This window comes from Cyprinus carpio, chromosome B3 (assembly GCF_018340385.1).
Source record: "Cyprinus carpio isolate SPL01 chromosome B3, ASM1834038v1, whole genome shotgun sequence".
Taxonomy (NCBI): Eukaryota; Metazoa; Chordata; class Actinopteri; order Cypriniformes; family Cyprinidae; genus Cyprinus; species Cyprinus carpio.
Window position 1 is genome coordinate 20,204,950 of NC_056599.1, and position 27,079 is coordinate 20,232,028.

The 27,079-nt window shown below is 36.8% G+C and overlaps 4 protein-coding genes across 5 annotated transcripts; 2 read left to right on the forward strand and 2 right to left on the reverse strand.

Moving 5' to 3' along the window:
• The first annotated feature begins 579 nt into the window (after positions 1-579).
• LOC109107099 (E3 ubiquitin-protein ligase ZNF598-like) lies at positions 580-9,632 on the forward strand. The gene is made up of 12 exons (XM_019120376.2): positions 580-925; positions 2,094-2,206; positions 2,769-2,898; positions 2,980-3,191; positions 4,383-4,600; positions 4,687-4,804; positions 4,878-5,053; positions 5,134-5,218; positions 5,790-6,616; positions 6,691-6,835; positions 7,881-8,025; positions 8,361-9,632. Exons 1-12 carry the CDS (start codon positions 611-613, stop codon positions 8,718-8,720), a joined length of 2,844 nt encoding a protein of 947 aa, XP_018975921.2. The 5' UTR covers positions 580-610; the 3' UTR covers positions 8,721-9,632.
• A 3,124-nt stretch (positions 9,633-12,756) lies between these two features.
• LOC109046572 (synaptogyrin-3-like) lies at positions 12,757-16,361 on the reverse strand. The gene is made up of 4 exons (XM_019064333.2): positions 16,185-16,361; positions 14,630-14,864; positions 14,238-14,383; positions 12,757-12,991 (listed from the first exon to the last, which is right to left on the reverse strand). The coding sequence occupies exons 1-4, from the start codon at positions 16,284-16,286 to the stop codon at positions 12,788-12,790; spliced, it is 687 nt and encodes a 228-aa protein (XP_018919878.1). The 5' UTR covers positions 16,287-16,361; the 3' UTR covers positions 12,757-12,787.
• A 995-nt stretch (positions 16,362-17,356) lies between these two features.
• Positions 17,357-19,569, reverse strand: LOC109046573 (FAD-linked sulfhydryl oxidase ALR-like). Its single transcript, XM_042720153.1, has 3 exons — positions 19,229-19,569; positions 18,177-18,370; positions 17,357-18,058 (listed from the first exon to the last, which is right to left on the reverse strand). The coding sequence occupies exons 1-3, from the start codon at positions 19,436-19,438 to the stop codon at positions 17,896-17,898; spliced, it is 567 nt and encodes a 188-aa protein (XP_042576087.1). The 5' UTR covers positions 19,439-19,569; the 3' UTR covers positions 17,357-17,895.
• Positions 19,570-22,495: 2,926 nt separating this feature from the next.
• On the forward strand, positions 22,496-26,796 carry LOC109046924 (developmentally-regulated GTP-binding protein 2). Of its 2 annotated transcripts, none has more exons than XM_042720156.1 (14): positions 22,496-22,578; positions 22,843-22,910; positions 23,149-23,247; positions 23,357-23,517; positions 24,210-24,299; positions 24,416-24,476; positions 24,569-24,659; positions 24,740-24,812; positions 25,057-25,147; positions 25,225-25,322; positions 25,406-25,571; positions 26,079-26,137; positions 26,385-26,438; positions 26,529-26,796. In XM_042720156.1, exons 3-14 carry the CDS (start codon positions 23,184-23,186, stop codon positions 26,613-26,615), a joined length of 1,095 nt encoding a protein of 364 aa, XP_042576090.1. In that variant the 5' UTR covers positions 22,496-22,578; positions 22,843-22,910; positions 23,149-23,183; the 3' UTR covers positions 26,616-26,796. The 2 variants fall into 2 exon arrangements, with proteins under 2 accessions (XP_042576090.1, XP_042576089.1); XM_042720155.1 differs by lacking the exon at positions 22,496-22,578 and adding an exon at positions 22,746-22,764.
• The last annotated feature ends 283 nt before the right edge of the window (positions 26,797-27,079 follow it).

A 27,079-nucleotide genomic window follows, 5' to 3' on the forward strand; every position in this document is an offset into this window, starting at 1 on the left:
TCTAATTTGTGTTACGAAGAAAAATGATAGAGAGTAACAGAGCTGAGAGTTAAATATTTAATATTATTATTAAATATTCTTTTGGTAATTAAAATGTTTTATTTTCTTGTGAAATTATTTTACTATATAATGCATATCAAGTGAATATATTATTTTTTAAATGATTTTATATTTTTTTATTAGATGAAATAGGCCAAAAGCCGAATTATACCATAATTGTATTATTAGTGATATGTGTAATAAATCATATTGTTTAATAAATTACTTTTGCTTATTAACATTTCATTAAGCCATGTTACTACAGGAATCATATTTTGATATTAATATAATTTACATATTCATATTGTTATTGTTAATACTACATTTATATTTATAATGCATCATATCGTTTATTATATTTGTATTCATCTAATTAAATCGTATTGATATAATAATATTTTAATATTAATATAACTACATGTTTATTAACCTTCATAATAATAATCAATCATATTAATATAATTATTATATTATTATTATCATGTAATCCACGCAAAGCTATGCGGTATAAAAGTCCGGTGTGTCATAATAAAAGCTCTTCCTGTCTACGGCTAGCCCGTCGCTCCCCACAATGCATTGCGCTGAACGATTACGCACACAGGAGCGCGCTTCACCCGGCCTCACCGCCCGTACTGTCGTCTACAACCCGTCCAAATCCCAGCGGATTACAGCGAGAAAACCCCCGCACACACAGCCAGTGCCTTCCAGCAGTATGGGGTCCAGCGCTAAGAGAGACGCGGAGAGCAGCTGCGTGCTGTGCTGCCAGGACATCGACCTGTTCGCGGTGGGGAAGTGCGATCACCCGGTGTGTTACCGCTGCTCCACCAAGATGCGGGTGCTGTGCGAGCAGAAGTACTGCGCCGTGTGCCGGGAGCAGCTCGACAAGGTGCCGCCGCCTCTCCTCCAAGGCCTCGCAGCTTCACACTCACTCACCGCGGCCTGGCTGCACACTCTTCTACAGGGAGCGGCCGTGTTTGTCGCGCCGCTAGCGGTGTGGAGAAGTTGTCAGGAAAAAGTTTAGCTCAGGTGTCATCTTTCACAAGTGAACTCGTGGTAGTTTTGTTTTTAGGACTTCTTCTTTTTGGTTGTAGACACATGTGGAAACCTGTTTTTGTTCAGAAGTGAGCTGGTTTGGTGTAGCAGTTGTGGTTTAGTGCCTGACGTCTCCCTGACAACCAGGCGGCTCACGAGCGTCAGCTGCCCACAGGGCGTCCTGCACGGCGCAGTTTACTGCGCGTGGGTTAACCTATGATTCGATTTATACATCACCTGAGAGGGGAATACATGTGATTTCTATTGATGTATGTGTTTGTTAGGATTGGACAATATTTGGCTGAGATACAACGATTTTCAAATCTGGAAGCTGACGGTGCAAAGAAATCAAAATAGTGAGAAAATCGCCTTTAAAGTTAGAAATGTCCTCAGTAATCCATATTACTAATCAAAAATAAAGTTAGGATACATTTAAAGTAGGAATTTACAAAATATCTACATGGAACATGATCTTTACTTAATATCCTAATGATTTTTGTCATAAAAGAAAAATCGATAATTTTGACCCATACAATGTACTGTTGGCTTTTGCTACAAATATACCTGTGCTACTTGTGACTGGTTTTCAGGGTAACATATATGAGAGGCAAGGGTTTATCAGGAACAAAGTTCAATTATATATACACACACACACACACACACACACACACATATATAATTAGACGTGATTTTGGGACAGCTCAGCTGAATCGTGCGGTTGTGTAATCAGCTTCAGATAACTCTCTCCAGCGAGTCAACGTGTGCTTCCTCTGACAGCCTGTCAACGTGCGACGTCATGTGACTCACGGAGCGCGCGCCTCTCTAGTGTGCCTGTTCAGCACAAGTTACATTAACCAGCGAGTCTGAAATTGAAAACATATAGGGTTAAGTCCTTTTTGCTTAATTGACAATGTTGTTCATGCTCTAGGAGGAGTGTTTCATTCTTAAAAAAATACTTGTTTTTCTTCTCTTCTGTATTTAATATACATATAATATAATTTTTTATTTTTCTGATTTTCCAGGTGGTCTTCATAAAGAAACTTGAACCCTTTGCCGCTCTGAACATTCATCAGTTCCAGTGTGAGAAGAAATATGACGTATACTTTGCAGATGGAAATATATATGCACAGTTCAGGTAGAAACTTTTTTCAGCAAAAATGATCCTTTTGACAATATCCTATATATTAATGTCTTTGCTCAGTATTTGTTTCACCTGAACATTCATTGTAGATTGAAAAGTTTTAATGTAAGAATAAAATGGATGAGAGAGATTCTGTTGAAAATAATCAAGGCAGGATTCCCACGTTTTCTTTTTTTTTTTTTTTTTTTTGAATAGCCACAAATTAAAATGTATTTAAAAACTATGCTTAAATGTTCCAGAACATATTGTATTAAAACAACAATGTAATAATGCACAGTAATGAACTGTGATATTTACCTAAATTTGTTGTGCGAATACTTAAATCTATAAAACAAAATGGCACAGACTTTGAAAACAGACAGTTTTGAATCATCTGATTGAATGTCACAGTGTAAACAACTCTGATGTCATCTTTTGGCAGTTTGTTTTGCCAAATAAAAAGTGCATTTAAGTCTTGACAATATCACATCATTGCAAGTCCTGTTTTCAGCTAAAAACCAACACCATTTGAAATTTGTTCCTTACAAGCTCTTTTTATCTTTTACAACAAATGCAGGAAGATTTTGTTAAATGAATGTCCACAATGCCCAGAACCAAAAGTGTTCTCCAGATTTGAAGAATTGGAGCAGCATATGCGGAAACAACATGAGCTCTTCTGCTGCAAGTTATGTGCAAAGCACCTGAAGGTAGAGTATTGCATTTTAATGAATTATTATTTTGTTCGCACACTCTTTATTCCTTCAGTGAATCGTTTGCTCTGTGTACAGATATTCTCATACGAGCGGAAGTGGTACAGTCGGAAAGACCTGGCCCGACATCGAACGCAAGGGGACCCGGATGATACCTCGCATCGTGGGCATCCACTTTGTAAATTCTGTGACGATCGATACCTGGACAACGATGAGCTGTTGAAGCACCTGCGGCGAGATCATTACTTCTGCCATTTCTGTGACGCTGATGGAGCTCAGGAGTATTACAGGTAAAAGACCAGTTCTGGTTCACTTTTTTTTTTTCTTGTTCATTTGGTTGTTAAACTGGTTTATTTCCAGATGCAACTCACTGTAGCTATGTTTACATGCACCCAAATGATGCCTCAAGTGAACTGAAAAACCTTTCATATAAACCCCTCAATCGTTTTAATTGAGCTCATCTTGAATACTTTTTCAGTCTAATTGAAAGGGGTGGTGTAGACCTGAAATCATCCAAAAAAATGAATAAATAAAATGGAAACATTAAGCATTTAAATGAAAATTAGTGGATGTAAACTTACCTAATATAGGGCCTATATAAAATCTGTTTCGTTTTTCCTCAAATCCTGTTTTCATTTTCTTGATTTTTTTTTTTTTTTTTCAAGGTCCCACTTTGTTTTTTTGTTTTTTTTTTTTGGGTTAAATTATGTATCATTAATTGAAGTAAGGGCCTAAACATTTTAACAACAGTTTTTGAAGGCCCTTTTACTCAAATTCTGTGTTATGAAGTTTCATGTTTTTGAGCATAATTTTTCTGGATTTCATTTTAATGGTTTATTTTTTTTTGATAATAATAATAATAGGCCCATGAGCAAAATGTGTGTATGTATGTATATATATGTGTGTGTGTGTATGTGTATGTATATATATATATGTGTGTGTGTGTGTGTGTGTGTGTGTGTTTTCATTCATAAATTCTGTGATGTCTGTTTAAATTTTTCTAGTTTATGGTATAACACAAAATTATTATCGGTGATAATCAGGCAAATAAGGCCTAAAACATTACCATTTTAATTAGAAATACATTCTGCAGTACATCAGTAATGTATTTCTGCCACTATCTGGTAAAGTTAAAAGCACGTTAAACCACATTTTTACTTTGACAGGTCACCAAAAAGGCCTTTAAGTTTCTGTGTATAACAATATTTTTATTCAGTGAATTGGTGAAATGCTTGTAAAATGATTCTCAGAGCAGCTCTGAAGATGAAGTTTATGTTCTCATATAGTGAGGTGGCAGATACTTTAAAAAAAAAAAAAAAAACACAAGCATCACTCATGCTTTGGTGTGTGTACTAACTAGGGCACTCATTTAGACTGAGACCTGCAGAACGTGCAGACTTCAAAGCAGTCTTTTTGCACTGTAATATTCACAAAATTTAAATGTTAATTCACTTAATTTAAGTATTATTTTTGTCCTATAGCGACTACCAGTACCTCAGCGAGCACTTCAGAGAGAGCCATTATCTCTGCCAGGAGGGCCGCTGCAGTACAGAGCAGTTCACTCACGCTTTCCGCACTGAGATTGACTATAAGGCTCACAAAGCTGCTGCCCACAGCAAAAACCGGGCTGAGGCTCGGCAGAATCGCCAAATCGACATTCAGTTCAACTATGCACCCAGACAACAACGCCGAAATGACGGTAAAGCTGAATTTGCCCTTTCTGTGAGTTGGATATAAATTAGGGGTCACATGCCTTAATCAAGCCCATCTGGATGTCTGTTTTAGGTCAGATAGTTGGTGGCGATGACTATGAGGAAGCGGATCGCTTCAGCAGACAGGGAAGACCAGGAAGAGGACGAGCCCCAGGAGGACAGCAGAATGTCAGGAGCTGGAGATATATTCGGTAGGTCCTCATCAGTGCTGCATTCTGACATATGAGAGAGCTCATGGAAGACTGAGAGAGTTGTTGTCCTCAGAGAGGAAGAGGACCGAGAGATCGCTGCTGCTTTGCGAGCTTCGATAGTCAGCCACCAGGAAGAGAGAAGTCATGTGCAAGAGAGAAGCAGTCAGAAGCCACGCAAAGAGGAAAAGATGGAGCCTGATGACACGAGAAACAACAGAAGCACTGCCAAGCAGACGAACGAAATCCAAGGTATGGCAATCGAAAATGTGGCTGTTTGTTTATTCATTTATTTGAAAGTTAATGAAATTGCATGTTTGAATATATTTCAGCTCGATCAGTGAAGAGTAATGCCTCTTTGGCTGGTCAGGACTTCCCAGTTTTAGGGGCAGCTGCACCTCCAGCCCCAGTTCAAAGGTGTGTTTGTCCTGTTTTTAGTAAGATGGGTCTCTTATGTATTTTTCCCCATGTAGGAATACTAAGATAATTTCTTTTTTAAAGGTGCTTGCTTGCTTGCTTGCATTTATTTTGTCCAGATATGAATTAATTCAGATTTGTTCAGTGACATAAATACACTGCCTTCTGTGATATTTTTAATGACTGTATTGAAATTTAGATTTTTGGGGGACATAGTCAAAAACGTCGGGCTGATATAATTGGGTCTTGCAATTGTTAATTTGAATAAAGCTAAAAAAAATGGTAAATGTTAGAAAAACTTAAACCTAAATGAAAATGAGATGTTGCCTTGGATCTGAAACAAAAAAAAGGTTGTTAATTATATCAAAGCTAAATAAAAGTAAATTTAAAAAAAAACTAATGTATACATTTTATAATAGTATAGAAATAATGCTAAACTAACACTAGCTTAAATAATTATTTCATAAAAATTGCTTGTGGGTATATGCAACATCAAGAAATGTGCTATTAAACATTGAGTTTAATTTAATCAGGTCAGTATTTTACAATGTCTGTCTCCCTATCATTGCAGCAAGATCAAACAAACTTCTGTCTCTCTGAAGGAAGATGATTTTCCAAGCTTGTCTGGCTCAGTAGTTTCCTCTCCAATGACACCTGCATACACAAATCAACCCAGGAAACATTCGTCCTTCCAGGAGGAGGACTTTCCTGCACTGGTCTCCAAGATCAAACCACTGAAGCCTCAATCAAACACAACATCAGCCTGGTCTCAAGCTGGAAGCAAACCTGCGGTGGTTTCCAATAAACCTGTGGTTCTGCCCACCAAAACAGTCTCTTCATCCATACTGTCTGCCAGTGACCCGCTGCCCAGTGGAAGTGTGCCTCAGCCTCTCACTGCCTCCTCATCCCGCCGCAAAAAGAAGCTCACTTCTGCTGAAACCCACAGAGCTCCACCTAAAGTCAGATGTCCGTCCTCATCGGATGACGAGGACCCCCAAACCGGTAAAACGGCTCAGGAAATCCGCACGGTACCGACTATGCTTGACATCTCCACTTTGTTGACAGTAAAAGATGGCTCATCTCAGCCCAACCCTAAAACCAACAAGAAAAAGAAACAAGCCACAGCTTCATCTCTGGGTTCCCCCTCACACACTCTTGAGTTCGTGTCCAAAATGGCTCACAAAGAGAACGTTCCCGAGACGAAGCCACCAGACAACAGTCTCCCCTCCAAAACAAACTCTTTTATAAATGGACTCCCGGAGAAACCAGCAGAAGCACTGTCCCCTACATCATTTCCTGAAAATATTCCTTCCCCATTAAAGCAGCCGGTAGCCGACCAACCTCCTCCACCCAAAGAAGAGGAATTTCCAGCACTTATCTCCAGAAAACCTCCACCTGGTAAGCCGGTTCCTTTCCTTAAAGAGGCAGTGCCTAAAAAGACATTGTTTTTAAGTGCGTACTTGTGTTTTCAGGCTTTAAAAGTGCATTTCCGTTGAAGAGCACTCCGAGTGTGGGGCCACCTCCTCCTCCTGGTCTTGGGCCTGCTGTCAGCAAACCTCCTCCAGGATTCACCGGCATCCCGCTCAACAGTAATGTGGAGGAATCGGATGTTAACAGGTCAGAGACTGTGATGTGTGCTGGTAAACGTGTGCGTGATGTGGGGGGAAGTGGTGTTCCCTGTTTTGAGTCACTGTTGTATTTTGAGTACATGAAAGTTGACTTTATTGATGAGAAACAGTGTTTTTAATAGTCTTAGGCCTGGTATTACAGACAGAGCTTAGGTTAAGTCAGGATTAGGCCATAGTTCAATTAGGACATTTAAGTTATAAACATGCCTTAGATATATAGTGTGCATCTTTAGACAAAACAATGAAACTGACATTTTAAGATCAGTCATTACAAGTTACTTTCAGGTAACTTCCATGTTTTTTTTTTTGTTTTGTTTTTTCTTTCCCCAGTTAAATTTTTAGCAGCTCAGACTTGCATTTTAGTCTGGGACTTGGCTTAAGCCTTGTCTGTGAAACTGAGGGTTATTATTATAAAGCCAGTATCTGAGAGAATGTTGATTTAATGCCTTAATACTTTTTGTGTTAAAGTTGAGGGGAAAAAGGGATGATGGGTTTTTTTTTTTTTTTTTTTGTCCACAGGCCAAAATTTGCTTTTCGGAGCTTTTTCTTGTTTTTTTGCAGTTCTCCTGAAGTGTCATATCAGTGTAGTTACAGTTCAGCTTATGAGGTTCATCTTGTTAGGAACTTTCTTTGACAACCAGACGATGTCCAAATACTGTTAATTACTCTTATTCTTTTCTGTATTGCCCTTTTTGGGTCTGTCATTTTAACATTTGATTTACATTTATTTTTCCTTACACTTCCATTAAATAATAAAAACAAATACAAGATATCACAAGATGATAATCAGAAATATCAGCAAATCCGCTTATCAGAATGATTTCTGAAGGATCATGTGACACTGAAGACTGGAGTAATGATGCTGAAAAAATTCAACTTTGTGTCCCAGAAATAAATTACATCTTAAAATATATTCAGATCTGATGATAGATAATTGTTTAAAAATTCTACTTTAATAATTTATCATCCATTAATGTACAAATAGAAAAGTGATTTAAGTGCTGTATCTCATTAGGCGTTGTGTTTTCTTTCAGAGTGACACCTGCTTTTGGATCCTACCTCATACCCGACAATTTCCAGCAAAGAAACATGGACCTTATTCAGTCTATTAAGAATTATCTTCAGAATGATGAAACCAAGTTCAATGAGTTCAAAAACTATTCAGGCCAATTTAGACAGGTAACTATCAGACCAAGAGCATTCAAATTCAGTTAATATTAGACCCACATAATATTATTATGTATTAGTTCTGCTAGTTTAAGCAAATTGTACCAATTCCTTTGTAATTAGTATGTAGTTCTATGAGCTTGTTAATTGAGACAACATGAAATATTTTTAAATATATTATTTCCAAAATACACTTGTCACATCCTGCATTACCCTTTAAAATGAACTAGTGAAGAAAAAAATCTGTTTAAAAATAGTGGAAACCCTAGAACCTATGATACAAACTCCCTCACACATACATTGTGCCGTTAATGTTTTCATTGATCTCTGATTTTCCTCTTGAGCAGGGTATAATACCTGCTGTCCAGTACTACAAGAGCTGCCAGGAGCTGCTAGGAGAGAATTTCAACAGGGTCTTCAATGAGCTGCTGGTTCTCCTACCAGACACTTGCAAGCAACAGGAGCTTCTCACTGCCCATGGAGACTTTAAGGCTCTTGAGAAACAGCAGCAGGGTTCCAAGCCCAAAAAAAACAAAAAGAAAGCCTGGCAGACAGGCACCTCCAGCAACAGCCTGGAGCTGGACTGCCAAGTGTGTCCCACCTGTAAGCAGGTGCTGGCTCTGAAAGACTTCAACACCCATAAAACCCTACACATCGGCGATGATGACTTCCCCTCTTTACAGGCCATAAGCAAGATCATCAGCTAGCTGCTAGCAGACGCACATCCACGGCTCTCTGTGACACAGGACCTGGTGCTGCACCAGGATAAAGCTGAGATGCTTGTGATAATGTTTACTCTGATTGTTCAGATTCTGATAGTTTTGTTGACACCTTTTATTCAAAGGGGAAAGATCAACCCTAAAAAAAGCAAGTGGAACTGTTACTGTTTTGAAGAGAAACAGGTTTAATCTACTTGAAAGTCGAGTTCTAATGTTGATTCATTTATTACTCCTCCAGTTCATCTTTTCATCAGGTTTTCCAGTGCTGTTAGCATGGTGTTTTTTTTGTTTATAAATTGTAAGGTTGGCTGCCTTTGAAAGATAACCTATTTATTTCAGAATGCTCCTTCCGTTGGATTGAAGTTTATTAATTTCTCATTTCTGTTTACAAACTCTACAGTGCAGAAAAATAAAATGGGTAATATATAACATTTCTTACAGTAAGCTACAGTGATCTGTCTACTGACTTTTGACAAATTTACATTTTTGAATGATTGTTTGTGTAAATAATTTGCAATTAAACAATCAAGCCAGGGAACAAAATGCACGGCTCAACACTCTTTAGGCCACATGTGATTGTCTTTACACGATTAAATCAGTGTGAGGACATTTCACCTGCCTTAAAATATACAGGAAAAACCAGAGGGACATTATGAAAGGTTGTCAGATGGGAACAGACTACGGAATGTTTTGTATAAAATACCAAATTGGTACAGTTGGGTAATATTCTTAGATTTTTGTTAAATACCATAGTGCTTGTGCCTCTTAAATATTTCTTCACACCCCCACAGACTTCAGTACGTCCTCCTTTTCTCATCTCTCTTTCAGGAAGTGCTGTTTGTGCCACAGCCTTGCGATGTGTCAGGACATATCTGCAGAATAAATGCTGGTCAAACATTATCAACCTTTAGATTAAGTTATTCCAGTTTGTGTATTTCATCTGTTTGTTTTGTGCAACATACTCGAAAATGTTAACTACAGAGTTATTCAGAGGAATCGTTCACACGAAAATGAAAATTCTGTCATTTTAAGAAGCCTGTTATTACATGGGATGCAAAAGGAGATATTAGGCTGTTAGGGACTGAGGACGTTATTGAACATTTACTTTCATTTCTCCATTCAGTAAAAGTGAAAGAGAGACTTTCTGTCAAACATCTCCTTTTGTTCCACAGGAGAAAGAAATTCATACAGGTTTGAACAATAGGAGGCTTAGAGGGTCATTTCTGAGTGAGCTACATCTGTCTTATTTGACATATGTTTTGATTGTTAGATTGGATCTTAAGGTATATTACTTTTCACATGCTCAAAGTTTTCTTTTTAAAGATGTTAAGACTTATTAAACTTTGGGATATATCTGTACAATGAACTATTTGATTTGATTAAATTAAAGGAATTGTTCCTAAAATAAATATATGTTTGATGTTTATTTTTTTTACCAGGAGGTCATAGATGTTGTTGTTTTTTTTTTTTTTTGTAGGAGATTTAGAGAAATTTAACATTACATCACTTGCTCACCAATGGATACTCTGCAGTGAATGGGTGCCGTCAGAATGAGAGTCCAAACTGATAATAAAAACATCACAATCAACAAGAAATCCACACAACTCAAGTCCATCAGTTAACATCTTTTATAGTGAAAAGCTGTGTTTTTAATAAGCAGATCCATCATTAAAGTGTTTTAACTTTAAACCATTGTTTCTGGCCAACATAATGAGTACATAATCCAGAATCACTTTTCTTCCTGTGAAAAAGTCTATCTCTGTTTAGTCTATCTTCGTCCTCTCATATCAGTCACCAACATGTTTGTTTAGAACTTTTTTGGACCATTTGAGCATGCATATTTCTCCTGATTCAGATTGAGAAGACTTTTTTTTATTTTATTTTAGCTGAAAGCAGCCGTTTGAAGTTAAAAACATCTTTAAACATGTAGCTTTTTGATTCACACGTCATTAATTCATGACTGGAGTCGTGTGAATTATTTGTGGATTGTGATGTTTTTATCAGCTGTTTGGACTCTCATTCTGACGGCACCCATTCACTGCAAAAGATCCATTTGTGAGCAAGTGATGTAATAAATGAAATTTCTCCAAATCTGTTCTGATGAAGAAACAAACTCTATCTTGGTTAGTTTTCAGCAAATGTTTTTGTGTGAACTATTTCTAATGTAGTAAGTTCAAAATATTACAGCGTCTGGCTTTCAGAACAGAAAGATCTCTTAATGGTGTGAGAGTCATTCAAAGAGCACATTACAGGTGATCCACTCATGAAAAACAGGTCTTTATTTTCATAATGTCTGGCAACTGCAGTCTGAAGACATTCTGACTGACAACGACAAATCTTTTGTGTACATCTTTCAATCACAAGATGGGATATATTGCCTGCAGATACAGTATGGAATATGTATTTAAAAAGAGTCATGGAAAAGGTCAAGGCATTTTTACTGATGCAAATTTTGCACTTTGTTCTTCAATGGGGTACAAATACAAAAACTAAATAAGGCTTTTATTTTCACATCTCTTCATCATCTATAATACTTTTTAGAGGTGCAAATTCTGATCCAGCAAAACATACCTCAGTGAATCACTCCGAAACTGTCCCGTAATATTGGTCCATGAAGCATTTTAACAGGAGTGCAGAGTTAAGTACAGGAAACACAAGACCCTGACCACTTTCACAAACATACTCCATTTACATGTATTGAAGTACTGTACAATCACTATCATTAGTGTATGCTGCCCTATCTCTGAACACAAAAACATGACCAAATCTACCACATATCAGACAAAGCACTGATGATGGTCACCAAACACCAACAGCCAACTGATGAATATCTGAAGGGTGTCCCAAACAAATTACTTTGCAAACCACTGGCATATGCACTGCTGTTTAAAAGCTTGAGGTTGGTAAGGTTTCTTAAGTCTCTTCTGCTCCCCAAGGCTGAATTTATTTGATAAAAAAATACACTAAAAACAGTAATGTTATGAAATATTATTAGGATTTAAAATAACTGCTTTCTATTTTAATGTAATGTAAAATGTAATTTATTCTTGTGATGCAAAGCATCATTACTCCAGTCTTCAGGATTCTTTGATGAATAGAAAGTTCAAAAGAATAGCGCTGATTTGAAATAAAAATCTTTTGTAACATTACCGATATCTTTACTGTCACTTTTGATCAACTGAATGTCTCCTTGCTAAATAAAAGCATTTGTTTCTTTTAAAAATGACACATTGTACTTACTAGCAATTTCTAATATTGAAAACATAGCAAGTGGTGTCATTGTCCGAGTTTGTAACTATATTCATAAACCATTTATATTAAAAGGCAGTTTGTGTTTGTATAACCTTGATTTTAAAATACCAACTGATTGTGGCTCTGATAAAAAACAACAAAAAAAAACAAAACATTTGTTTAAAATCTTTTTAGTGGTATTCATTTAATTTTTATATTCTGATATGGTCAAAAGTATTCACGCACTGTAAGCTACAAAGCTCCTTCCAAAATAAAATCTGACTCTATGTCGTAACACGTTTAGTGGCTTCACTAAATCAAACACTGAGTCAACAAACTTTTGATACATAAGACACCCTTATCTACAGCCGAACTTACCCTCTACTTACTTATCTACTTACCCTCTTTCAGGAAGACCACCTCTCGGAAGCTTTTAGTTGGAGAACATTTAAATGTGTCAAACATGTTTTGGTGATTCCATGTTTCAGATATTGCACTTTATATACAGTACCCGACAGCATTATGGAAACTTAATATATAAGGTATTGTTAGTGATGCATGGCACTTCATAGCTCTCTAAATATAACACATGCAACATAACCTTTTTCATTTATAAACAACACTGATAACCCTCAAACAGTTTCATTCCAGCTGATAAATTAACACGTAATATTCTGAACGAAAGTGAAATCACAGTCAACATATTCTTGTACAGAAGTTCACAGAACGGTACTACCTATGAATATAGTCACACCACTTCAGTTTGAAGACCAGTGCCAGCCATCCACACTGACTCCGACAGTGGACTTCTGCTAGGCACCGTTTCAGTAAATTGGCACCTGGTAGGTTGGGGCGTTGGAGTCCAGGTTTTCGGTGAAGGGTGGGCTCTGGTAAGTGTCATTGGGCTCGGTGCTTGTGACGGTGGGGTAGGGCTGGACGGGCGGGTTGCCGTCCACGTGCTCTGTGGTGAAAAGACTCATGTCGGTCCCTAGCATGTACTTCTGCACCGCTCTCACGGTCAAACCAGCCTGAGATACAGAGAGGATACAAAAATTAGTATCGAACTCTCATTAAAAATAACTACTCTCAACACCGACCACTTGTACTGAAGAAACCAGAGTTTGTTTGTTTTTTAACCTGAAGGCACTGCAGTCTTATTGGTGCCAGATAATTCTAGTACTTGGCATTTAGTTTTGTAGTTTTGTCATATGGCTAAAATTGTATCCTTAGCAAACATGTGGAAACATCACAAAACATTCAAAACATTATATAATTTGAAGGTCTTTTTGACGAAAATATGAGTTGAGTATCTATCATTCAAATTTATGCGGTTTGGAAGAAATTTAAAAAGAAAAATGAAAACTTCTATTCAACAAGAACTCAAGAATTAAATTGATCAAATGTGACAGTGAAGACTTCTATAATGTTGCAAAATATTTTTATTTCAAATAAATGCTGTTCTATTAGTACAACTTAAAATACCTTAATTTTTTAGCTTAGTTTTAATATTAAAATAAAATTTATTCCTGTGATGAAAAGCTGAATTCTGAGCATCATTACTCCAGTCTTCAGTGTCACGTGATCCTTCAGAAATCATTCTCATATTCTGATTTGCTGCACGAGAAACATTTATTATTATTATTATTATTATTATTATAAGTGTTAAAAACAGCTGTGCTACTTTTTTTTAGCATTCTTTGATGTACAGAAAGCTTAAATGAACAGCATTTATTTGAAATAGAAATCTTTTGTAGCATTATAAATGTCTTTACTATCACATTTGATCAATTTAATGGGTCCTTGCTGAATAAATGTCAAAATATACAAATCTTTTTTTTTTTTTAATCTTACCCCAAACCCTTTAAATGGTAGCGTATCATGGTTTACACAAAGACATTACAAATTAATAAATGATTTAAAAAATGGTAGTGCTTGTGTGTATTTCTAAACATGAATCAATGATGTAACAATTGCTAAAGATCAAGACAAGTCATACATTTCACTCTTGTTCAGTAACTGTTCACATCGGGGCACGCCACCAAATACTATTCTCATCCTCATCCACGACGGCAAGGGAAAAGGAAGTAATTCTATTATATGTTCCCACGTCCCCTGAGGGCTGAAACCAGTATGTAGAGCAAGCTAATGTCACTGAGATAGGTCATGATATAACAACTGAAATGCACTGTTCTGCATAACCTGCCGTTTCAGCTTTCACAAGGTGACAATACAATGTGTTTTCATTTCTGTGTAGAGATAGTTATGCTCATTTACCCAGGTGAAGATGGAGAAGAAGGAGAAGGTAATGGCAGCTCTTGCAGCATCCGCTCCCTGGTTTAAGGGCAGCTCATCTGGGGTGGTGCGCTGCCACTGGTTGGCCAAGAAGCAGAAACAAACAAACCACAAAAACGCCCAGAAGCCTGTAATCATGCACAAAACAAAACAATAAGAATATATTACAGCAATAATTTTAATAAAGTTTACTATACTGCCTCCCCCCCATGTTGTTTACATGAATGAATACAAAAAACATCTTAAGGCAATACAGTGCTGCTCAGTTCTGTGGAGATCATGAATCATCGCCAGACCCCTTGAACAACTCACAGCTTAAAAATAGCAGTCACAGAGAGAGTCTCAGTCTGTTTTGGCACGCTCACATTGTTTACCTGAAAACCCAATGTCCAGCATCACTGCCTTCTTCCTGTCTTTAATACTGCTGATTTGTTGGAACTTCATGTCAAGGATAATGAAGAAAATGCATGCTAGAAATGCTATGAGCCCAATGGTGGTTCCATAGTTGCAGGCATTGTTGTTCTTGTTGAAAACGCAATAGAGCCTCTGACTGCCATGGTTGACGTAGCCTTCATTTATTATGGATCCGAACACTACCATTGAGAAGATCTGCAAGGGAAAAAGTTACACCAGTTTTATTGATGCCCTTTTTTAATGCTAACACTGTTAAAACCATTATAAATGACATTACAATAATTCCTATTATTCTATGTTTAGGCAGTTGACATGAAGTGACCAAAGCATCTATCCAGTAAAATCTATCTATCTATTTTTTGGTGAAATAAATATTTCAATTACAAAATGAAAGAGAAATATGAACTTACACAGACACAAGATCCGCTGTATGACCAAAACAATGCTGTTCAATAAACATAATGTATTCTAAATAGACAACAACTCTTCTAAATCAACATTTTTTCCAAATATTGTTCTGTACACTCAGAAAAAAGGTACAAGATGTCATTGGGGCTGTACCTTTTCAAAAGGTACTTATATGTACTTTTAATGTACTGATACTTTTACATTAGGCCTACTGATTACTGAATGAATAAATATTTTTGTATTGTATTTTTGAGAAGATTTTGATGCCTAATTTTACAAGAAACAAAAGCCTTTGACTTCTGAAAGAGAACTGTATTGCACAGAGCTATGCTCCACCTGATGTGTTTGTCTGACGCAAACAACATCAAATGGAAGTAACAGTACATGCGCGTATAGTAACGCATCAACCAATCAGGATCGAGGAGCCGGCCAGAAGCAGACTGTGGCTGCGGCTCAAAACACTAGTGAGCTGCCTAACTAGACAGCACTTCTGAGCGACATACAGAATGATGCTCAACCACACGCGATGCTCAAAATGAGGCGGCGGACTATGCTTTGAGACACACTATAATGATGTTCAAAATGATGTTCAGAATTATTGCATAATAGAGAAACGTTCATCCATGACATTAGATTAACTCGTTTTGCTTTAATATAGGTAACTAGCCTCATATTGAAAACAGCCTATTATCTCTTGTTTCGAAGTCACGCCTAGTGATAGACCCGTGGATAAAAATAATACATAATAACACGCTATAATGGTATGGTAATGGTAATGCCATAATAAACCAAACAACAAAAAGATTCAGGAATGAGCGCGTATGTTTATATACATGCTTTTACGTTATCATTCTAAAAGAAATCACATGAGTGATCGTCACCAGAGGCAAAAACGCTTCATGACTTCAATACGTCAATATTTTAAAATAATTTTACACATAAACGCATATCTACACGAGCGTCATATTTCCCAGTGACATAATTTAATTATTAAATGAGCGCGTGATGAAAATGTTATGATTATAATACGTTCTGGGTTATTCTCACAGACCGCACTTGTCTCTTCTAGGACAGATATGATTATTTGTAGGTAAATAAACGTCTTACCCATGATAATATTCTAAGGATGGTCTGCGGCTGTTGGAGAAAGGCAACAGGGTCGAACGCAGCCCCGGCTCTCCCAGCACCAAATGAACCCACTCCGTCCATTTTCCTTCTACTGTTATTCAGGCTCTGGGCTGTGGGTCGAGGTAGGCACACACACACACACACACACACACACACACACACACACCGCCTGTCGAGGCGTGCGCAATCTCTCTGTGATTCTGTGTATTACATTGTCTCAACAGCAACATCTACCGACGACATCTCGTCCTCAGCTGGGAGAGCGCTAACTTCATACAGTAGGACTTCAGCTTATGGAGCATTTTGGGGAAGCATGCAGAATATTTAGTCAGTTCCATAACCAAAACAATATCACATTAAAAAGATAGTTAGCCAAAATCTATATGACATTATTTCTTCAGTATGAAACAAGATTAAGATATTTATAAACTGCTTATAATTAAAGTCAGTGGGGACACAAAAGAAAGTGTTGAAGAACATTAGGGTCCAAACGACAAACAGGCTTTAGTTCAGGTTTGGAACGACATTGTTGTGACGATCACAACATACTTCAAATGAATGAGTGTAATTCCTAAACAATCGTGCAGTCTGGCTTTATCATTCTCATCATAGTCTTAACACAAATGATAATGCATAGCTAAAATTAATTTTTCATGATAAGGAAAGCAATGTGACTAAGCTATAGCAATCGGGACATAATACTATAGCCTATCCTTGCCACATAAGCATGCAAATGTTTTCTTGATGCAACTGAATATGACCAAAATCATGTTCTTAGCCCTTTTTGAATTTGGATAATTTATCAAGACCTCTAAACCGTTGGTATTCAACTAGGAAACCACATAGCACACTTTCATGGAGACCACAATATGGCTTAAAATGATATAAAATAACACAAACAACATTACTCTTCACTGGAAACAAGTAATATTATAGAGAGAGGACTATTTTTTCCAGTTTGACATGGACGTCTTTATTACAAACATTTTTATTTTTAGTGAAATTGATTTTAATTCTGGAGTGGTGTGGATTATTGTGGTGTTTTTAATCAGCTGTTTGGACTCTTATTCTGACGGCACCCATTCACTGCAGAGGATCCACTGGTGAGCAACCGATTTAAAGCTGAATTTCTCTAAATCTTTTTTAATTAAGAAACAAACTCATCTACATTTTGGATAGCATGATGGTAAATGAATTTTCAGCAATCTTTCATTCTTTAACTATTCCTTTAATTGCCACTCCACGTTTCTGTCAATAACATGTTTTTAAATGAGCAGCTATCTCATTCTAGCAGAAATATCTGGGGGAATATTCAGTTATGGTTTTAAATTAAGGGATCTTGAAGTTAGAAATACTGAGAACCACTGCTCTAAACAAAGCTTTTTTGTTTCCAGCTGTCGCACAGATTTTTATAAAGCTCATCCAGTTGCCTCTGGGCTGTTCACATCCACTGAGAGCTCAATAATTACAAAATAATATGGGCCATACTCTTGTAGACAGCAATGCTTTTGATCAAAAGCACAATACAGAAAACTATACATGTGAATAAATCACTCTATCAATTAGTGCAAAGTCAACATGTATCATGTTTATGCATGACTCCTGAATGGCACTTGCAACGAAAAGGACAGGTCCACAGAATCAGTGTGCGGCTGCTTATTGCTCATGTTCATGATTGTGGTGGAGGTTTTCAGTCACAAGATCCATCTTTCCAGCCATCTCGCCATCGCTCATCCACCTTGCTGCAGTCAAACTCTGGCTTGCCCAATCGGATGTTGATGTCATTATGGAGGCGACACATCCACTGTGAGAGGTTGTGCCGATTGCTAGTGTCTGGTTGATTTGTTTTCAATCTGATAAGAGACAAGATCATTGAAACATATGCAACCAAACACAAATGTTAACTCTGCAACGCTTCTGCGGAAATGCTAAAGGACAAATATAAAAACCTCTACAATAAATGATGACAACCTTGATCTCAGGTCCTCTGCACATTCATCACATGGGAAAACCTTTGAGAAGAGGTTGATGAACTGTGTCATCTCCCCCTGTTGTTCTGTGGTCGGTGCGTCTGGATAATATGCAGCCATAGTGTGAAGAAAAGACCATGAGCTCCTGCCCAGTTCCTCTCTGTCCAGAGGGCATTCCTCCACCGCCCTGCTCTCCTGTTCAAAATATCTCATGACTGTTTACTGTCTAAGCACAACATTATTGTGTAAGAGACATTTACATTTACACACTTATATCTATGCATAAGGTATACATTTAAATCAGACTATGTGTTTCCTAAGAATCAAACCTATGACTCTGGGCTGATGCAATGCTCTGGCAGCGGAGCTATAGCTCTTGAAAAGTAACCATAACCATGATTAGCATTTCTGTTTTTAAACATGATTAGCATCTCTGTTTTTAAACAAATTCTGCAAACTATTTTTCTTAACAGAAATTAGGAGCACTGATTGATATTAATTAACCACAATTGATTCTGTGATGTGTGTACATCCCTAAATGAAAACAATAAAGAAATATGTTTTCAGTTTTCATCTTGATTTTGTATTTGTTCAGCACTTATATATATAAGAATTTATATAAAAGCTTAGTTATTTTATTATTCTATTTATATTTTATTATAATTATTAATTATGTATTAAGGTAATTAATTTAAAGTCATCCTGAGGCCCCCTTGAAAGTATGCTGTGGACCCTGGTTGAGAACCACTGTAACAAACTATGGCATTTTTATATATATATATATATATATATATATATATATATATATATATATATATATATATATATATATATATATATATATATAAACCACAGTAACTAACTACAGAAAAACTATAGAACAATTTTGAAATGTCAAAAAATCCAAACTTTTGCAGATACACTTTTTCAAAGCAAGTTCAGCAACGCTGTTTATTTTATTCAGTCTAATTGTGTTATCACAGATATTTGACTTCTCCTGACTCTGGGATGTGGTAGATTTAAAATGATAGTTGGACTGTCAGATCTGTTCACCTGCACTGAAGCGGAGGACGTCTGTTTCTGCAGCTTCATCCATGATTTAAAATCCGTACAAGCTCGGCACGGTTTCTTCTTCGGCTCTCCGGTAGTGGTCTGATCCTTACTCGTGCTTTCCTCGGGCGGTCTGCCAGCCACGGGGAACGGGAAGCCCTCCATACCCACGGTGTTACGCGTTGAGGACCGCGACCCGGCAGAAGTTGCCATGTTTAAAATCGCACGACGTGTTATGTACTACAAAGGTTGCCAGATCCCCGCTAAAAATAATCCAGCATTATCAAAACAAGCCTGAAACAAACTTCTTCTTCTTACTCGTTTTTATTAACTGATCGCAGTCACAAATTGAGCATTACCGCCATCTACTGAGGCAATGGATCAGAGACTTGAATCCTCTTTTCCCCAGAACAGACCTACCAGCACTCGAGCTTTCCAGTGTTCAGCTCCTCCAGCTACAGCACATGTCCCTCCAGCCCAGAGAAGACGAAGAGCAACAATAATAATAATAATAATGATTTATATTCTATGAATTAACTGAGTTATTTTCAGAAATTTAATTAACAGATATCGCCTCCTTCTGGATTCAAAATCTCTTTTAATGTTAATTGCAGCTCACCGTTCTTCAGGAGGTCATCGATTAGTTTACTTCTTTCCTCCGTATATCTATCACACTGAATAAGTACATGTTCTGCTGTTTCTCTGACTCCGCACCAGTCACACATTCCTGTTGGATGTTTTCCTATTATTTGCAATATTGAATTAAGTCCTGTATGTCCCGAACTTAGTCTTGAAAGAACAAAATTATTCTTTCTTCTCCCTCTTGAATTCCTACCTACCACTGGTTGTATTGAATATAGATACCTGCCCTTTTGCTCATTATCCCAATAAATTTGCTAAATTTTATTTATCCCCTTTTTAATTATTGACTTAAGTTCAGCTTTAATATACTGAATTTGCATATCTATATTTTCCTTTGCCATTACTTGTTTTGCTAATTGGTCCGCTTCCTCACTCCCTGCCATTCCTGTATGTGCCGGAACCCACAAGACCTGAACTAATCATCTTATTTGTATGCTGCAACATAACAACTTAAGGATCTCCAAGACAATATTGTGTTTCAGACTGCTGAGCATCCAGACATAATAAGACTAACCTTGAATCCGAGCATATTAGTGTTTTGTTTATCCCCATTTTATTTTTTTTTTATTCATTGTGATTTATTTATGTTTAGTTTTTTTTTTCAAATATTATCATGTTTTGCCAGAAGTGAGTCCTCTTCAGCATTCTGAATTCCTTCCTTTTCCTTCTAACTGCTACTGCACACTTCTCATTCCACTGGAAAAAAAAATTTCCACTCTCTTTCCTGTACTTTTTGGAATGCATTCACTTGCACCATTATGAATTGCTGACACTAACTCTGTATATATCCTTTCAATTCCTATACCTTCATTCATCCTTATCAATTTCAATCCTTCCTCACACATTATTTTGATGTTTTCCCAATCAGCTTTCTCATACTTCCATTTTCATAAATTTCCATGATTCCTTAACTCATTATTTACAATAGAACTAATTATAGGAAAATGATCACTCCCAATTGTACAATTCTTTAAAACCTCAATTTATAATTCCACCCAACGTATTTGAAACAATTGTTAGGTCTATTGCTGGTTCCCTACCTGTATGGCTGAGGCCAGCCTAAAAAGACAAAAGGGTCTGGCTGCAGACTTGCACTTGCACTCTCAGACTTGCATTCTCAGACTTGCACTCTCAGACTTGCACTCTCAGACACTTGCACTTCCGGTAGTGACATTACTTGCAGTCTTTATTTTATATTTTGTTCTATTTATTTTTTGTTTGAATCTCTCAACATTTTACAACAGCAGCCAGGTGGTGAAGACAAGAAAAAAGAAACTAAATTACGAAGTCACTTGCAATCGCCACTTGCACTCTCAGCTACCTGCGACGTCACTTGCAGTCGACACAAATCGTGCATGTTGCCAATGGAGACAAGACGCTGTGGTGATTAAACGATTAAAACTAAATTAGTAACATCACATACAGGGGTCCTGCAAGAAAAAAAAAGGCCCGCAAATCCGCGGCCACAGAACAGCAGAATATGAATGCAATGCGCAAAGTCTCTCATTAAGCGTTTTCCTCCCGTAGAAAACATAAACACTTAATATGGCTTAATGTATTAAGATGCTATTCAAATATCAAATTCAATATAGTTTATTAATATAACGAATAATGTACAAAACATGGCAAAACAGGCGCAAAACATGGCATAATGTGGCATAATAATAGACTAAGAAGATAAAGAAGAAACTCAATATGCTCCTTTTCATTATTAAAATATACATAAACAATATGTACAGGCAACCAGGTGAGCCCAGAATAAATGCAGCATGCAAAGTTTCGCGTTAAGCGTTTTTCCATATAGAATAACTGTCTACAGCTCTTTTATTTCTTTGTCTTTGTCCATTAAGCTATGTGTTTTATTTATAATGTTTTTCTACGGGAGGAAATGAAACGCTTAACGAGAGACTTTGTGCATTGCGTTCATATTCTGCTGTTCTGTGGCCGCGGATTTGCGGTTTTTTTTTTTTTTTTTTTTCTTGCAGGACCCCTGTATGTGATGTTACTAATTTAGTTTTAATCGTTTAATCACCACAGCGTCTTGTCTCCATTGGCAACACATACGATTTGTGTGGATTGCAAGTGACGTCGCAGGTAGCTGAGAGAGTGCAAGTGACTTCGTAATTTTGTTTCTTTTTTCTTGTCTTCATCACCTGGCTACTGTTGTAAAATGATGAGAGATTCAAACAAAAAGTAATCAATAAATAGAACAAAATAAAAAAGACGGATGTCACTAGCGGAAGCGCAAGTGTCTGAGAATGCAAGTCTGAGAATGCAAGTGCAAGTCTGCAGCCAGACCCTTCTCCAAAAAGACGCTCAGGACAGTCTACAGGCCACTGCTGCGCACCGTCACAAAAGCTTATCATTTGAACGTGTTTTTAAGCCTTGCCCATTATTTTATATTTAAAACTATTTATAACTATTTACAGTTTTGAGATCTTTTTCTGATGCCACTCTGCATCATCTACATAAATATTTTAATACAAGCAGTTTGAGATCTCCATGTTTTGTTGTAAAACCAGGGACTTGGCAACCCTGTGTATTTCCGAGGTGAATGAATCGTTATGTTGAGCCGGATCTTCTGATTGAGCGTGCTAACTTAAGCGATTCACACATCTGATCTGAATTATTCATAAACAGCGACATTTGCCTTCACGTGGCTTTATTAGAACGACCAATGGATAAAATGACGACGTAAATTATGGGCTGAGGTAAAAGAATAATTAAAACGATTCTTTGAAACGACTGTTCGATTGAATCGATTCGTAGAAATGAGTCATAATTGAAATCCATCCGCTGTTATATGTATCATAGGAACGTTTGTTGTAGCGCATGTCAATTATCCACAGTATGTCAACAACGGGTAAACATATTATAACTGGCATCGTACACTAAATTTAAGTACTATATTAAAATATATGCTCAGGAATTAAATATTAAAGAATTGTTTTCACATCGGAGCATTTTCTCCGCAGCACTGTCAGCCAGCGGGGGGGTGACGTCACCAGCAGTCCATGCCGCAGAGTTCGTGCCGCTTAAAACTGTAATTATCAAAACATTCACTTCTATATATGCACGAATGACAGTATCTAATACTTTCTGAAGAGTGGCAGTTATATAAGTAGCCGTTTGGCATAATACAGCTCAATCTGCAATAGTGTTTGTTAAGTTTGATAGAAGTGTCTGCTAGCTTAGCCTACTACTGCCAACGTAGCCAGAGAGCAGATGCTCTGTACAGTGCGACTGACATGCTTCATGTCACACTTCTCTGATGTTCACAGGCTTCACACAAGCAATATATCACACCTGAGTGAAAATGGGGATTCTGGAGAAGATAGCAGAGATAGAGAGAGAGATCTCTCGAACACAGAAGAATAAAGGTAAGCCGAGATTTTTCTTTAAATGTCCCGTCAAGTGCCTTTTTTGTTGGTTTATATGTGTTTACTCCTAACCAATTAAATCCTGAGTGCTTCCAAACTTGTTTTGCAGCAACTGAGTACCATCTGGGTTTATTAAAGGCCAAGCTAGCCAAGTACAGAGCCCAGCTTCTGGAGCCCTCGAAGTCAGCTGGAGCCAAAGGGGAAGGCTTTGATGTTATGAAGTCTGGGGATGCCAGAGTGGCTCTGATCGGGTTCCCCTCAGTTGGCAAGGTAAAAATTACAACATCTGCGCAACATGCTTTTATCTAAAATCTAATCTGGAAAAAATTTGGTACAGGAATATTTTTTCACTAGTAAAGTAAAAGAAGTACCTTTCAAACTAATGTATTTTGCCCTGTCACTGTACTACTGAACAACATTGGAAAAGTATTGTCACATTAATAAATGATAATATCCTGCAAGATAGAACTTTTAAGTTTTAAAGACATTATTTTAGGACACTATGCACGTGACTTTACTGAAGACAATGATAGCTGAGTTATAGATTTAGCTTCTTTGCATATATTATATCCACAAATTTAAGTTCATCAGCAGCAAACCAAATTTTTCTTCTTCGTCTTCTTCTTTTGAAAGAATTTAAAAAGGGTTTTTACACCATTACATCTTCAGTAAACAAGAAAGGAAACAGAATGACTTGAATGCCTTCAGTTTATATAGGCCTACTTTAATTTCTGTATAAATACAGGTCTTGCTTTCATGGTTTTTTTCTTTCTCCCTCCTCTTATTGGTATTTTTCTGTCTTATGCAAATTATTAGCTCTTATTTCTCTCTTTATTCTGTTGACAATGTGTGTACTGTTGTTAAATTTTGTGTAATATCCGCAAACATTTTCTATTATTATGTCAGTACTATATTTTTTGCACTAAAAAAGAGACATGCTCTAATTTATGTTGTTTTTGTAGTCTACATTTCTCAGTTTAATGACATCAACAGAAAGTGAAGCTGCGTCGTATGAATTCACCACCCTGACCTGCATTCCTGGTGTCATTACGGTATTATCTATTCCAAAACATTTTTCTTTTCTCTCTGTTTTTGTGTATATGTTATAAATGTTGTTGTTACATTAACCAACATGATATTGGTTTCATTGTTAAAAATTCAATTCTAGTACAAAGGTGCCAACATACAGCTGCTGGATTTGCCTGGTATCATTGAGGGGGCTGCACAAGGTGTGTGCATTTGTGTTTTAAAGAGTAATGTACATTGTTATGTGTATTGTGGCATATTAAATGTGTCCTTGTTCTGTGTGTTTGTTGTAAAGGTAAGGGCAGAGGTAGACAGGTCATCGCTGTGGCCAGAACTGCAGATGTGGTCATCATGATGTTGGATGCGACTAAAGGAGATGTTCAGAGGTGAGTTGGAGCAGTGGAGAATGTTTGCACTGTTTGCACTCTTGCTCTGTTTGTTTGACGATTCTTGTTTGGTTTTTTAGGGAACTTCTGGAAAAAGAACTTGAATCTGTTGGCATCAGACTCAACCGCCCCAAACCAAATATCTATTTCAAGGTCAGTGTTTCAGGTTTTTTTTTTTTTAATGTCAGAGTTTGTCTATAAACTAAAATGTCTTTTAAGTTCATATTTTAAGTGTCATTTATTAATTTGAATCCATTTTGCTCACTTCAATATAACATTTTTGTCGACAAAAATAACTGAGAAGTTGACAAGGTCCACTAAACAGTTAATTTTAAGTTGATTTTATGGTGTTTTTGAAAGAAATGTATTCCTTACTTGTGAAATATCTGTTTTTCAGCCTAAAAAAGGTGGGGGCCTGTCGTACAATTCAACGGTTCCCCTCACACAATGCTCTGAGAAGCTTGTTCAGCTCATTCTTCATGAGTACAGTATCCTTTGGCATTGTTTATTCACGGTTTCATTGTCTCTAATAATGAGCAACACGTCAACCTTAACCCGACTGCAGAAATCTTCAACGCTGAGGTTTTGTTCAGAGAGGACAGCACTCCTGACGAATTTATTGATGTCATTGTGGGCAACAGAGTGTACATGCCTTGCTTATATGTGAGTGTATATTCCAACCTGATGCAAAGCTTCTCAGTTTCAGCAAATTTAAAAGGATATAATGAATCTCTGTCTTATTACAGGTGTACAACAAAGTGGATCAGATTTCTATAGAGGAAGTGGATCGTCTTGCTCATAGACCTAACAGTGTAGTGATCAGCTGCGGCATGAAGCTGAATCTAGATTATCTCCTGGAGCAGTTATGGGAGGACCTGGCCCTGATCTGCATATACACCAAGAAAAGAGGAGGTAAGCTTTTTTTGCTCCTTAATTTTTATAGTGATTTAAGATGCTTTCCCCCTAAAACAGTGGTTCTCAACCTTTTTGGCCTCCTGTTGTCCAACACAATATAGGTTAATACATTTACGAGATTTCTGCTCTATGACAAAGCTGTTGTTTTGTATTAATACATTTGATTAATTAATTATTTGTTGTTGTTTTTTTTTTTAAAGCATTTTAATTAAGATTAGAGTATTTTAATTTGTTAATGATTTATTAGAGCTTTTAGTATAAACCATGTCTCTTTGGCGTCAAATGGGTTTTTTGGGGTTTTCATCCTGTTGAAAAGTGTTCTGGCGTAAGGTTCACATTTGAATCCATTTGAAATTTAACTCATTTAATTTAATTTGTGGAATTTCCTTTCAGAGATTGTCTTAAAAACTGGAAAAATAAATAAAAAACTGCATATGTTTGAATTTAGTGTTTTTATTCTTTACTCTCTTTTTTTAATTATTATTATTATTTGTATTGTTTTAGAACGCCCAGATTTCGGTGACCCTATAATCATGAGACGAGGAGCATCAGTTGAACATGTGGTATGTCTGCAACTTTGTTTGTGTGTACTTTGTAAATGTATTATGCAGTGGTCAGCCTGTGTTTAAACAGTCTGGATGTATATTCATATATATTCATTTTAGAAAACTATACACAGTAAATGCTGAAGTGTTGTCTAAAAATATATACCTGAACCTGTGTATTTCTATTTTATGTGCTATCTAACTAAATCATATATATATTTAGCCTATCAATCAGATTCATGGTTGTGCTTCTTATTTCTTCCAGTGTCACAGAATCCACAGGACATTAGCTAGCCAGTTCAAGTACGCACTTGTCTGGGTAAGATCCTTCTTCACCTGAAGTGAACTGTATATACTCTTGCTTTTGTTCCATGCTTTTAAATACCACTGCTGTGTTTTTGGGTCACAGGGAACGAGCACAAAGTACAGTCCTCAGCGAGTAGGACTGACACACATCATGGAACATGAGGATGTCATTCAGATTGTGAAGAAATAGAATCCAGTCTTCAGATCCACTACAGTATCAACAGAACATCTGATACATGCCTAACAGAACATTTTTTTGCTTGATGGAACGTCACGGAAAAACCTGTGATCAACAATTAATAAGTGATTATTTTCTTTAAGAAAATCATCTGCCTGGCAAAATTCATTCTAATAAATAATATTCAGATCTTTGTTTTATTTTTGTCGTTTGTAATACGGAAAACGTCTCTTTCTTAATAAACTAAATTGGACATGTACAGTGTTTGAGACTAAATGAAAATTTCAATTGTAGTTAACCGAAAGTGAGGATTTGTCTTAATAAACTGAACTTAAAAATATGAAACCTTATATTTTAGATATTTAATATTCTGCAATTTTATAGGGTGCTAACCAAACTTGTGGACTCTTTTGTGCAGCATAAGCATAACTAGATCGTTCTTAAGATACACAAGAAACAGCGAACGTATATGAAAT

Excerpts from the sequence above, each read along its gene's own strand:
- LOC109107099 (XM_019120376.2), top strand. The coding sequence starts at position 611 with ATGCATTGCGCTGAACGATTACGCACACAGGAGCGCGCTTCACCCGGC. Across the intron at positions 6,617-6,690 it reads CTCCAGAAAACCTCCACCTG|GCTTTAAAAGTGCATTTCCG; the intron begins GTAAGCCGGTTC and ends TTGTGTTTTCAG. Across the intron at positions 8,026-8,360 it reads ATTCAGGCCAATTTAGACAG|GGTATAATACCTGCTGTCCA; the intron begins GTAACTATCAGA and ends CCTCTTGAGCAG.
- LOC109046572 (XM_019064333.2), bottom strand. The coding sequence starts at position 16,286 with ATGGACGGAGTGGGTTCATTTGGTGCTGGGAGAGCCGGGGCTGCGTTC. Across the intron at positions 14,384-14,629 it reads GCTGGACATTGGGTTTTCAG|GCTTCTGGGCGTTTTTGTGG; the intron begins GTAAACAATGTG and ends GCATGATTACAG. Across the intron at positions 12,992-14,237 it reads TCTTCTCCATCTTCACCTGG|GCTGGTTTGACCGTGAGAGC; the intron begins GTAAATGAGCAT and ends TCTGTATCTCAG.
- LOC109046573 (XM_042720153.1), bottom strand. The coding sequence starts at position 19,438 with ATGGCAACTTCTGCCGGGTCGCGGTCCTCAACGCGTAACACCGTGGGT. Across the intron at positions 18,371-19,228 it reads CGTCCTCCGCTTCAGTGCAG|GAGAGCAGGGCGGTGGAGGA; the intron begins GTGAACAGATCT and ends TATTTTGAACAG. Across the intron at positions 18,059-18,176 it reads GCAGAGGACCTGAGATCAAG|ATTGAAAACAAATCAACCAG; the intron begins GTTGTCATCATT and ends GTCTCTTATCAG.
- LOC109046924 (XM_042720156.1), top strand. The coding sequence starts at position 23,184 with ATGGGGATTCTGGAGAAGATAGCAGAGATAGAGAGAGAGATCTCTCGA. Across the intron at positions 23,248-23,356 it reads TCGAACACAGAAGAATAAAG|CAACTGAGTACCATCTGGGT; the intron begins GTAAGCCGAGAT and ends CTTGTTTTGCAG. Across the intron at positions 26,138-26,384 it reads GAGCATCAGTTGAACATGTG|TGTCACAGAATCCACAGGAC; the intron begins GTATGTCTGCAA and ends TATTTCTTCCAG.